The sequence below is a fragment of the Magallana gigas genome, chromosome 8 (genome assembly GCF_963853765.1).
Source record: "Magallana gigas chromosome 8, xbMagGiga1.1, whole genome shotgun sequence".
NCBI classification, from domain to species: Eukaryota; Metazoa; Mollusca; class Bivalvia; order Ostreida; family Ostreidae; genus Magallana; species Magallana gigas.
The window spans coordinates 38,123,786-38,138,188 of NC_088860.1; the positions used below are offsets into that span (position 1 = coordinate 38,123,786).

Consider the following 14,403-nt stretch of genomic DNA (forward strand, 5'->3'; position numbering starts at 1 on the left):
ACAAAGGAGGTATTACCTACCGAAAATACGAATAATATAGCTAAAAGCATGATCACAAGAATACAAGTAATGAAGATACTTACGTTAACAACACCAATGAACAAAAAAGTAACCTTAAAATACTCCATTGAACTTGCACAATTCATGAAAACAACAAAAATTCTCCTGAAGCGAACTAGCCTAGTCCGCCATTGTTTTCGAGCTAAATAAACCGCCTGACGTCACAAAATGTATATACAGTTTGAATGCCGGTTTTAGAGCCTGTTAAAATAGAAATTCCGAAGTCTTTTAAACACTACTGAAAAAATCATTGTGATATCTTCAGGTTATATCAATTCTTTACTACTTTAACGTATGCACTCATTCCTTTATTCTTATATAGTTAGAATTATTAAAAGAAAGTCAAAAAACATGCGTGTCGACATTCTCACTATGATTATCAAGGTGGCGATATATACTTCCTATGAGGGTACCCTCCTTCCAAAGATAAAAACACGAAAGCAGATAAGTTTAAAGAAACCAAAGCAAAGTTTTTTTTACAATTAAATGTCAATCTTTCGAATAATAACAAGAAAAATGACATTCAGTAAGCAGATCATACCAAACCAGAAGGGTGCGGAACAATGTCAACACCGATGTGTTGACATTCTTCCGGGTCGACATTGATGCTATGATTATCCGACGCAGTGTTGACCTTATACAGGATTGTCGTATATATATATATATATATATATATATATATATATATATATATATATATATATATATATATATATATATATATTGAATATGTAACCTATTTTTCAGCAAAGCAGAGAATGTACATACATTTATATATACGATCATTAGCGTTTACCCCAAAGCAAATATTTATTATGTACAGTACAACAAGGAATCAGAAAAAATGTACATAAAATTTTAACCTGAATAAAAAAAATCTACCGGTCTCTTTGAGAAGAGGTGGCTCAATTTTTTTTGCATCATTTTTATAAAGAGCAGAGCTAATTATAACCATGGTCTTTGCTAGAGTCTTATTTAGTAGATGAGCAAAAAACAAACAAACCTTGTTTTGACGTCTTGACGTCAGGCATATCTTTGGTTTAAAAGTTGCATTCTCAGTAATGCAGCCAAATATTATTATAATGTGTGTGTGTGTGTGGGGGGGGGGGGGTATACACTATATATAAATCACCTTGTCCTGTCTCATTTAGGGTCCACCTTTGCTCTAAAAGGGTCCGGCCCGTATAAGAAACACAGTATTAATGAAAATACATATACATGAAGCTTGGTGAACACAAATAAATCACAATAATTATTACAGTTTAAAACTGGATTTTCATTTCAACTTCAAATATGCCGGTCGATGTTATATAAACCGGAAAATAATGAAACTGATTGGTGTTATTAATTAAACAATGACTTGAACCAGGTGTTAAATAAACACACTACTCTGCATTTTGACCATATATAGCACGCTAGGTACAGAATGTTGCTTAAAGGATTTGGAGACTCTCTAGATACACAATTATTGCTTTTAAAAACTCACTGGAAATGTATTTATTACATTTGTAACAGTGGTGTTGATTTACTTCATATTTGATTTCTTTCTTGCTAAGATTTACTTCCAAAATTGCATAACACACTTTCATGTTTGAAGTGTGAATAAAATTTTGCAAACAACATCTCCAGTCATACATTACCATCATCGCTATTATATTATATGTGCTAGTGTTATACCTATTTTACTAGTCTAGTGCTTAAACCTAAAAGTTAAAAGTACATGTTTAACAGAGATACAACTTTTCTAAAATAAACATCAACAAATAATTAAATGACATACATGTACACATGTAGTTAAATATTTAAAGTATTTCGATATAATTTATAACTTAGTTACCGTAGTTGACGTGTAAAATAATTTTGAACGGAGTAGAAGTGCAAGTTTTGATTATGAAATCAAACGATCGTAGAAATTGCAGATCATCGTAACTTTCGGTGCATGAAATAACCATAGCAAGCAAACATGAACAAAAGTACTGTCTTGATGTAAAGGATGACTGCACTTAGTGCCGGGATTCAGACCGTTTTCGGTCGCTTTTATAGCGTATATTTATTTACGTAATATCACTTTTGTTTATTTTAATAAAGGGACTTGGACACAATTTGATGTAAAATGTTCATTTTTTTTTCAATTTTTAATGTTTATACTGATAAATATATTTAAATTCATAATAGTATGTCAAAATTTGAAAGACAAATATCATGTTATAGTAAGTTACAGAGTTCAATATAATTCTTTGTTTTTTAAACAAAGCTAGAATATTGTCATTTTTACATATGTGTTGTAATGGTGTAAATTTCAATCAAATGCTTCTTTCTTTTGTTAATAATAGTATTTATGAAGATACTGAATTAGTTTAAATTGATTTTACATGTCATTCTGTTTAAGAAATGGTAATCCTCTACATTACATTTTTTGTAAACAACTATAGAACTCGAGCTTTGTTTACATAACAACCAATTCTTACCTCTGTATCTTGCTCGTAACCTGACTTTAACATACAATATTTTGGTTAATCATTTAAAATGCATCATTAAACCATTTTATATATAGAAAATAAAATAATTTTTTTTATCTCAAATCGTGTCTTATTTTGTTCACCTTATTAATTATTCCAGTTATAAATATAAAAACATCATACAAATTAAGAAAGATAATTTAAACAAAGAATTATTCAGTAATCAATACCTCTCCAACCCCCCAACCCCCGGTTCTTCATCAGGGTAAAAATTAATAAACACTTGAATTTTCTCGTAAATTGTAAGAGTACTTATACATCATATTGTTGTTATTATTATGCAAATTAAACTACATCGAAACTACATCGAAATTCACACCATGATTCGCATTTTCTAAGTTTTTAAGGTCCGGCCCGCATAAGAAACACAGTATTAATGAAAATACATATATATGTAGCTTGGTGAACACAAATAAATCACAATAATTATTACAGTTTAAAACTGGATTTTCATTTCAGGTCGATCTTATATAAACAGGAAAATAATGAAACTGATTGGTGTCATTAATTAAACAATGACTCGAACCAGGTGTTAAATATACACACTACTCTGCAGGTGTGAGGGGTTCACGCCTCCAGCTAGGTGTTTGACTGTTTGAAATAATCATGTAAACAATAGACATTTCACACGTCTTCTGTTTGCCCATCTTTCCAATACGATACACGCTTAAAAACATTACTCATTTCAAAATCAAATGTTCCATACAATTAAATTACTACGATACCTGCAAGTGGCATCATTGCTATTTCTTATTTGCACTAAGTGTAAGTTATGTGATTTATTATAGATTGTTCAGTTCTTCGAACCTTCTTTTCTATTTGAAACTATATTTTTGGATCGGACCTTTGCCTTTGTTATAATCAAAGAAGAAAAATATCCAAAGGGATTAATTGTTGATAAGAAAATAAACAAAAAATCAAAAAAAAAAATTAAGGGGATTTTGATATAAGAAAGAAATATCACAGGTGCTTAGAGAGGTTTGTTCCTCTGATTTGTGGTAGCCATTTTGGGTCACCTCTAGTCTGAAAATTTTGTGTAATATATGAACTCTATTGTAATTTTTTTACAATGCCAAATGAACTATATTGAACCAAATAGTTAAGGAAAAATTACATATTTACAGAGTTTACTAAGGGATTATATTTTGGCGGAAGGATTTTAAAAAGAAAATGATCATTTTTCATAACTCATTTGTTTTAGAGTACCGTAATTTTAGCTTTCTTATTTTCAGTGCAAACCAAATTTCCAGATAGTTTATGCAATGAAATATCTTCGTGTTGTTTAAAAAACATGTTTAAACAATATATCAACATTTCTATCGACATATATTCAGATATTTAACTGATATTTCATAAAAGTCAAGAAAAAATGAAATCCAATTTCCCCCTAAAATTAACTTATTTCATGCCATATATCAAAATTAACAATAAAGACCCATACTTTTGGTTTTGTTTTCTGAATTTGTAAGTTTCTTTTGACAAGTCTGTCATAATTTGAGAAAAAATTTGAGACTTTTAAATAATTTCATTGCATATTGATTTTTTTAATAAATTAAATAGTGAGTTTTTTCAGTGCAAGAAGGTCAAAATATTATTATGTGAAAAATATTGCAAACTTTGTCTTTATGATAATTTAAAATTCATTAATTCTAAACAATGTAAATTTGTATTTGATACCATGGTTCATTTCGAAAAAAATATAGAGAGAAAAGCGATTTATGTGGAATTTGCACTGTCAGTGCAGAAAGGTCATATCAAATACACCGTGGCACCGAAAGGAACATAATTATAGACCCCAAAATTTTGTTTTCAATTTTGGTTAAGCTAAGTGTGTAAATGTTAAAAAAATACTTTAGAAAAAAACTTAAAGACTTTTGATCGCAGGATCCAACGTCCTTAAGGATACGACCCCCCCCCCCCCTAATTTAGACCCACGGGGTAGTTGACTCTTCTTTGGTAGAAATTCCTTTAAAGTCATGTACACAATGCTCTATATCAAATATCTGAAAAATTAATTAAAAATAAACGATTTTTTGAACAACCCCTACCTGCATATTATAGATCCTCTTTTCAAATGCAATGGTGGTTGGGGGGGGGGGGGGTGTTACATTAATCGTTTATTTTACGTTGATATTTAGACAATTAAAACGGAACATGCTGTGTATATGACTTCAAAGGAATTTTTATTAAAAAGTCAACTTTACCGATGGTTTAGATCGGGAAGGGGGGAGGCTGGGGCTGGGGCTGGGGTTGTGGTCTGTCCTCAAGCAACTGTGGTAAATATTTGTGTGAAAAAGGCAAATGTGCACACCCCGGTAAATTGTTATTCTAGATTCCTGCCAACTACCCCCATATTTGGCATATATTATTTTTTTTTCACAAATATCGTATTAACATCATGACATGCGTTTCTTATTGCCATTAGATGAAAATCGATACCGTCAGACAGATAGGACAAACCTACCTTAACATTTTAAGATTATTTCAACGAAACGGACAATCGTTTGCGATGGATTCCATGCATTTGTCACATTTTCAAGAAGTCGTGATTAAAAAAGTCAATTTAAATATGTTTTAAATTTACTACTCGTACTTGACATTAAAGGTCTCGCTCCTTTAATTGAAACATTTTACGATGAAAATCATTTATATAAGTATTATTATAGATAATGTTTAACTACTCTAAATACATTTTTTTAAAATAAAACATACGCTGATGTCAATTTCATGTCCACTCCAACATTAAGAAGATCAACTGAAAAATATCACAAGAATCTATATCAAACTCATTACATCCATGCATGACTATGCAGTTCTTTTTACGAGGTAAACCTTTTCTTGAACTATAATATTGCATAACAATTTATTCGTAAACTTGGTAAAAAGCTACAATAAAACAAAATGATAAGAAGTACAATCAACACATATACGACGCAAAATTACACATTTCCACAACTTCCTTACGACAGTATTAGGGTTCTAAGCAGATCATGCATTCAGCACATATTATGTAGAAAACTAGCATATATTAAAAGCATACACATATTTGACCTATTAATGACGCTACTGATTCACCGTAAATAAATGTATTAATATAAATATATAATAAAGATGTATCATGAATTATAACTATTAGATACACGTCAATGTTATATGTTATATTGTGACAAAAATCTATTGACAGGATATACGTTTATGGTAAAACAATTCATCACGACTCGATACAGTATGTAGTGATTCGTTAATTATCAACACATCGATATGGCATTATGAATTATCATAAAAATTGGAAGTAGGTAGCAAATATTGTAAATACTTACACCGTGGCGAACCAAAGTAGTGTCACATTGCGAACAGTTAGCGTCTGACTAGCGTTTTGTAGCGGGGTTAAGTGATGCAAAAATCGTGCACACCTCTTAATACAGAAGAGTTCTAATTTTCTAATAATTCGTACATGAACTGATCAGTACAAAAACGATATTTATAAAACAAGTAACACCACACAATTTAACCAGCACAATAATAGTAAGGTCTTTTGTTTGAAGGGAAGACCTTAATTAATTTCCCAATCATTACTTATCAGGTAAAATTATAGTTTACAGACATCACCTCACACTTGTTAAAAATGCCACAGGCATTTGGCTGTTTATTGGCATTTATTCAAAAGTATATACGTTTAGATTTATGTAAACAATTCACTAAGTGTAAATTTGCTCATGTTTGTGGAATAATTAATGGAAAGAAAAGGCATGCGAGAGGAGGCATGATAGTATTTTTTGAAAAAAGCTAACTAAATTGAAATATGAAAATAATTTCATGACGTTGGTAAAATATTTTATTCCTTCGTAGCTTTCTTTACAAAGAATGAAATTCAACAATTATAAACAATATACATATAGACCACATTTCCACACTTGATCAGAGAATAAATTAAACAAGACGTCAATATTATTCCTTTCAAGAGCCCATCGACTCAAATGATCTCTTATGTCTCGATCTCTCTTTTTATTTCCTCTCTCTCTCTCTCATATGTATGTAGATAGATAGATAGATAGATAGATAGATAGATAGATAGATAGATAGATAGATATATATATATATATATATATATATATATATATATATATATATATATATATATATATATATATATATATATATATATATATATATATATATATATATATATATATAAACAACCTAAGTTCATATGCAGTACTTGATCCAGAAAACCATACTCTTATGCAAAAAAGCAAACAATGTTAAAACAAGCTTTCATGAATTAAAAATGTTCGAGTTTTGTACAAGGCGTTTAGCGTTATTTGATACTTTTAATGATGTTGCTAATTTTACTGTATTTGGCGTTAACCAACTTAGAATTAATGATTAACACCAGACAGGTTAATCATGCAAAGGGTTAGTATCGTTTATATGTGAATGCATGAAATCATCAACAGCAACTTATCATGACAAAAAAATTAGATATAAATATACATCGATTTAATAGCAATCTTATTGGGGAAAGGTGATTATACAAATTTATGATATATATTTATCAAGGTAAATATATTTATTCGTTTTGATTTATTTGTTTACATGTACAATATGATGTATGAATCATATTCGTTGTGAAACCGGGACGTTGGGGCCTCAATTTCTACTTTATTAACAACAAAAATAATCGACCCAAGGCTTGATTCTATAACCACTTCAATACAGAATAACTCCGTTAATGAAGCAACGGTTCAATATAGTTATTTTTAGAGTTAACATAGATACAATATATAAAATAAATTTCACTTTTGTCCGATGATATTGAGTAATCATATAAAATCTAAGTACTTCTAAATACATTGCATTCTTTTTTTTCTTTTATCAGAATCACCATTTGACAAAGCTATATTTGAACAATGGGAGCAAGAAAACGAATGGTTTATTCCGTCACGAGCTTGCAGTGCGGTTGAAAATAAAACGAAAAGCCAGAATCTAGTGATTGTTACAGGAAAGTCAGGTTGTGGTAAGTCGGCCATCATTCAACATATTGCACTTAAATACAGAAAAGAAGGCTGGACCGTCAAACCAGTAAAAGATTTTGAAGAAATAGTATCTGTTCCGTTCATAGAAACACAGTTTAAAAAAATCCTTTTTGTTTGTAATGACCCACTTGGAAAAGAATCGCTGGATGACATTTTATACAATAAATGGGAAAAATATGAGGAGGCATTGACATATTTTCTAAAACGCGCAAAACTTCTGATGTCGTGTAGGAAATGTGTTCTTTCTGATAAAAAAGTAAAAGGACTTATTACTGATGCATCAAACATTATAGACATCAATACTGACTGCTGCAAATTAACTGAGAAAGAAAAGGAAAACATTTTAAAAATATACAAAATCGATGAAACATTTTCTAAAGAGGAGTGTGACGAAATAGTTCAAATTGAAGAGTATTTTCCATTATTATGTAAATTATATTCTAGAAAGAGCGAAATCGAAGGACTGGATTTTTTTAAAAAACCCGAAAAAGTTTTAGCAGAGGAAATAAGAGGACTCAGAAGAAAAAAAAGAGAACAATATTGTGCTTTGATTCTTATCATGCTTTTCAACAATAGTATCTGCGTTGAAGATATACTAGAAAACAAAGAAAAATTCAAACATGCATTGGAATGTTGTGGAATGGATATGAAGACGACAGTTTATTCGATAATGGACGAACTTGAAACCCTCAAGGGTTTTTTGACTAAAAAGATTGAAAACACTTATCATTTTTATCACGATCTTGTAATGGAAGTCGCTACTTTTATAATTGGAACAGATTTTCCTACAACAGTTTTAAAATACGCCGATATTGGTTTTCTCCGTAGACGAGTGAGATTGGAAACAGAAAATGATATCCGTAACAAGTTTACCATATATATTTTGGACAGGCATATCAATCAGCTTGGGAAAAGATTTTATTCTGAAATTTTTGGAGAGCGACTGTTAGATGTAGTCCTTAATCCATGTTTACAAAAGGAAAATGTAATAAAGGTGTTTGAAGACCAACTAAAAAATGATTTAGAAAAGCGACAAATGATCAAAAAAATAAAACATCAAACTAATCAACAGAAACTTCATCAAAAGTCAACAAAATTGGATTTGTCAAAAATTGCCTTTGTAAATTTGGAAAATGAAGTATCATGCCTCTTTGCTTTGATTGTATTTGGTCACACAGATTTATCATTACATTGTCTTAAATCTTTAAAAGAAACAGAAGTCAATTTAACGGGCAGTTCTTTGTTCCCGGCAGTGTGTTGCAATGGTTCAGTAAAATTGTTTAATTGGTTTATAGGAAATTATAGTGAATGTTTGACGGAGAAATGGGGAGGTCTCTCTCCTATTCACATTGTTACCGTCTTCCAACATTCTGATATTCTAAAAGCATTGATTGATATCACCGGTGTCGATGTAAATTTGAAGATCGACAAAAGAAATGAGCCGAATCTTTTGATTTCACCAACTGAACAAGTTACAGAAATAAACACGGATCTGAAAAAGGAACATTTAATTAGGAAACAAAGCAACAAAAAACAACGTTTAATAAGTAATAAAGAAGATATTATTCCATGTTTGAAAAATGAAATAAGTCCTCTCTATATTGCTTGTTTTGATGGACATGATAGCATAGTCAAACTGTTTCTAAGTAATGGAGCAAAAATTAATTCATGTGATGAGGACGGAACTAGTCCTCTATATATAGCTTGTAAAAACAGACATGTTAGTACTGTTCAACTTTTACTGAGTAATGGAGCAGATCTTAATTTATGCAAGAAAAACGGAGCCGGTCCTCTCTTTATAGCTTGTCAAAACAGACACAATAGCACTGTACAACTTTTACTGAGTAATGGAGCAGATATTAATCTATGTGACGAGGACGGAACCAGTCCTCTCTCTATAGCTTGTCAAAACGGACACGATAGCACTGTACAACTTTTACTGAGTAATGGAGCAGATATTAATCTATGCATGGAGGACGGAACCAGTCCTCTTACTGCAGCTTGTTTTGACGGGCATGATAGCACTGTACAACTTTTACTAAGTAATGGAGCAGAAATTAATTTATGCAAGAAAAACGGAGCCGGTCCTCTCTTTATAGCTTGTCAAAACGGGCATGATAGCACTGTACAACTTTTACTGAGTAATAGAGCAGACATTCAACTATGCATGGAGGACGGAACCAGTCCTCTTACTGCAGCTTGTTTTGACGGGCATGATAGCACTGTACAACTTTTACTAAGTAATGGAGCAGACATTAATTTATGCAAGAAAAACGGAGCCGGTCCTCTCTTTATAGCTTGTCAAAACGGACACGATAGCACTGTACAACTTTTACTGAGTAATAGAGCAGACATTCAACTATGCATGGAGGACGGAACCAGTCCTCTTACTGCAGCTTGTTTTGACGGGCATGATAGCACTGTACAACTTTTACTAAGTAATGGAGCAGACATTAATTTATGCAAGAAAAACGGAGCCGGTCCTCTCTTTATAGCTTGTCAAAACGGACACGATAGCACTGTACAACTTTTACTGAGTAATGGAGCAGATATTAATCTATGTGACGAGGACGGAACCAGTCCTCTCTCTATAGCTTGTCAAAACGGACATGATAGCACTGTACAACTTTTACTGAGTAATGGAGCAGATATTAATCTATGTGACGAGGACGGAACCAGTCCTCTCTCTATAGCTTGTCAAAACGGACATTTAAGCACTGTACAACTTTTACTGAGTAATGGAGCAGACATTCAACTATGCATGGAGGACGGAACCAGTCCTCTTACTGCAGCTTGTTTTGACGGGCATGATAGCACTGTACAACTTTTACTAAGTAATGGAGCAGAAATTAATTTATGCAAGAAAAACGGAGCCGGTCCTCTCTTTATAGCTTGTCAAAACGGGCATGATAGCACTGTACAACTTTTACTGAGTAATAGAGCAGACATTCAACTATGCATGGAGGACGGAACCAGTCCTCTTACTGCAGCTTGTTTTGACGGGCATGATAGCACTGTACAACTTTTACTAAGTAATGGAGCAGACATTAATTTATGCAAGAAAAACGGAGCCGGTCCTCTCTTTATAGCTTGTCAAAACGGACACGATAGCACTGTACAACTTTTACTGAGTAATAGAGCAGACATTCAACTATGCATGGAGGACGGAACCAGTCCTCTTACTGCAGCTTGTTTTGACGGGCATGATAGCACTGTACAACTTTTACTAAGTAATGGAGCAGACATTAATTTATGCAAGAAAAACGGAGCCGGTCCTCTCTTTATAGCTTGTCAAAACGGACACGATAGCACTGTACAACTTTTACTGAGTAATGGAGCAGATATTAATCTATGTGACGAGGACGGAACCAGTCCTCTCTCTATAGCTTGTCAAAACGGACATGATAGCACTGTACAACTTTTACTGAGTAATGGAGCAGATATTAATCTATGTGACGAGGACGGAACCAGTCCTCTCTCTATAGCTTGTCAAAACGGACATTTAAGCACTGTACAACTTTTACTGAGTAATGGAGCAGACATTCAACTATGCATGGAGGACGGAACCAGTCCTCTTACTGCAGCTTGTTTTGACGGGCATGATAGCACTGTACAACTTTTACTAAGTAATGGAGCAGAAATTAATTTATGCAAGAAAAACGGAGCCGGTCCTCTCTTTATAGCTTGTCAAAACGGGCATGATAGCACTGTACAACTTTTACTGAGTAATAGAGCAGACATTCAACTATGCATGGAGGACGGAACCAGTCCTCTTACTGCAGCTTGTTTTGACGGGCATGATAGCACTGTACAACTTTTACTAAGTAATGGAGCAGACATTAATTTATGCAAGAAAAACGGAGCCGGTCCTCTCTTTATAGCTTGTCAAAACGGACACGATAGCACTGTAGAACTTTTACTGAGTAATGGAGCAGATATTAATCTATGTGACGAGGACGGAACCAGTCCTCTCTCTATAGCTTGTCAAAACGGACATGATAGCACTGTACAACTTTTACTGAGTAATGGAGCAGACATTCAACTATGCATGGAGGACGGAACCAGTCCTCTTACTGCAGCTTGTTTTGACGGGCATGATAGCACTGTACAACTTTTACTAAGTAATGGAGCAGACATTAATTTATGCAAGAAAAACGGAGCCGGTCCTCTCTTTATAGCTTGTCAAAACGGACATGATAGCACTGTACAACTTTTACTGAGTAATGGAGCAGACATTCAACTATGCATGGAGGACGGAACCAGTCCTCTTACTGCAGCTTGTTTTGACGGGCATGATAGCACTGTACAACTTTTACTAAGTAATGGAGCAGACATTAATTTATGCAAGAAAAACGGAGCCGGTCCTCTCTTTATAGCTTGTCAAAACGGACATGATAGCACTGTACAACTTTTACTGAGAAATGGAGCAGACATTCAACTATGCATGGAGGACGGAACCAGTCCTCTTACTGCAGCTTGTTTTGACGGGCATGATAGCACTGTACAACTTTTACTGAAGAATGGAGCAGACATTAAGTTATGTGCAAAGGACAGATCTAGTCCTCTCAATAAAGCTTGTCAAAACGGACATGATAGCATTGTACAACTTCTACTGGAATATGGAGCAGACATTAATTTATGTGATGTGGACGGAGCCAGTCCTCTTTATATAGCTTGTCAAAACGGACATGATAGCACGATACAACTTTTACTGAATAATGAAGCAGACATTAATTTATGTGATGAGGACGGAGCCAGTCCTCTCTATATAGCTTGTCAAAAAGGACATGATAGCACTCTACAACTTTTACTGAATAATGGAGCAGACATTAATTTATGTGCAAACGACGGAGGCAGTCCTCTCTATATAGCTTGTGAAAACGGACATGATAGCACTGTACACCTTTTACTGATTAATGGAGCAGACATTAATTCATGTGATAAATACAAAGCCAGTCCTCTCTTTATAGCTTGTCAAGAAGGACATGATAGCACAGTACAACTTTTACTGCAGAATGGAGCCGAAATTAATTTATGTGATGAGAAGGGAGCCAGTCCTCTCTATAAAGCTTGTCAAAACGGATATGATAGCATTGTACAATTTTTACTGAATAATGGATCAGACATTAATATGTGTGCAAACGACGGAGCCAGTCCTCTTTCTATTGCTCGTCAAAACGGACATTTAAGCACTGTACAACTTTTACGAAATAATGGAGCAGACAAATGACTGAACCAGTCCTCTCTATATAGCTTGTCAAAAAGGAACTTATAGTACTGTACAAGTTTTACTGAATAATATAGCAGAAATTAATATGTGTGCAAACGACGAAGCCAGTCCTCTCTATATAGCTTGTCAAAACGGACATTATAGCACTGTACAACTTTTTCTGTGTAATGTAGTAAAAATTTATTTATGTGATGAAGACGGAGCAAGTCCTCTCTATATAGCTTGTCAAGAAGGACATGATAGCACAGTTTATAGAACTGTACAACTTATACTGAGGTATGGAGCAGACATTATTTAGGTATAAAACATGGAGGTAGCCCCCTCTTAATAGCTTTTGAGAAAAGACGATACAAAACTGTTAATATTTTGCTAAACAACGGTACAGATACTAACCTAGCCTGTGCATGGAAAGTCAACCCCGACTTGGTCGATTTCTTTGATAAATAAGACAGGACAATTGTTTTTTTTTACTACAAAAGGACAACATTTCAAGCAACTTGTATGACCTGATTCGAATTTTTCTTTTTTTGTGTCATGTCAGATAGAAAGAGTGTCAGGAATAATTTATGATCAAAATAAATTCATATTATCACTTAAACTTTAAGGTATGCATTGACAATTTAGTACATTCAAGCAGATATACATGTAGCAGAATTTGCGTTGAAAACAAACATTTGAAAATCCTTTTGATAGGTCGTTTAAGATTAGGCACAACTTATCTTCCTTTATTTTACTTTCCTTTTCTATATACGCAGTGTAAAGATTATATCCTATTTCCTATTTACTTTTCGTATGATCATACATACATTTAGTTTCAATGGGCATCATAAACTTTGACTTTACCTACTATTTTTCTATTCATATTGTGTGCTTAGTACTCTCATTTTCTGAAACTTCCGAACGTGGGAATTCATGTATAACTCTTACCTAGATTGAGTTGAGTAAATGTGTCGACAACGTCAAATAAGCTTATGTTACTTCTTGTAACATAAGCGTTACGCTTTTGCTTTGGATAAGGTCAGTTGAAGATTACACGTTCTATTTATGTTGTTACTAGAGTATTGGTAATGATTTGGCTATTTAGAATTATGCATAGTATTTATGTTGTCAGTTCTGAACTATTCAAAATGTCAAGTTTATTGTCATTTTCGATAAGGTCTATTTTCTGCCCCCTTTCTCACAAAGTTAAATAAAAAATATCATTTCATACTGATATTTTTAAAGCATATAAAACTAAATATGTAAGGTACAGAAATCAAGAATTTTTACAGCATCATTTATTCCTCGTGTCTCTATGACGTCATGCAATGGGCGGATTCCTGCAATCTCTCAAAAACGCGTATAGTAAAAATGAGTTTTTCTTCATATTCCAAAGTAGGAAATATAGAGCGTATCGTTCTTTAAAAACTATTTCAACATATATTTCTGCGAGTATTATTTTTCGTATCATATTAAAACATGGTTTTGGACCAGGGATGCGCTCGATGTTTCCTGTTTTAAAATCTGATAGGAAATACCCAATTTTTGTTTGCCTAAATCCGTTTTTTTTTTGGGGGGG

At 33.1% G+C, this 14,403-nt stretch overlaps 1 protein-coding gene across 2 annotated transcripts in view; it reads left to right on the forward strand.

Annotated features, from left to right (window-relative positions):
- Positions 1-14,403, forward strand: part of LOC105334969 (ankyrin repeat domain-containing protein 17) — a 776,771-nt gene extending 762,368 nt beyond the window's left edge. For both annotated transcript variants that reach the window (XM_066069666.1, XM_066069667.1), the window contains one exon: positions 7,459-14,403. In XM_066069666.1, the coding sequence (XP_065925738.1) occupies positions 7,459-12,845 (5,387 nt within the window). In that variant the 3' untranslated portion in view covers positions 12,846-14,403. The remainder of the gene's footprint in view (positions 1-7,458) is intronic.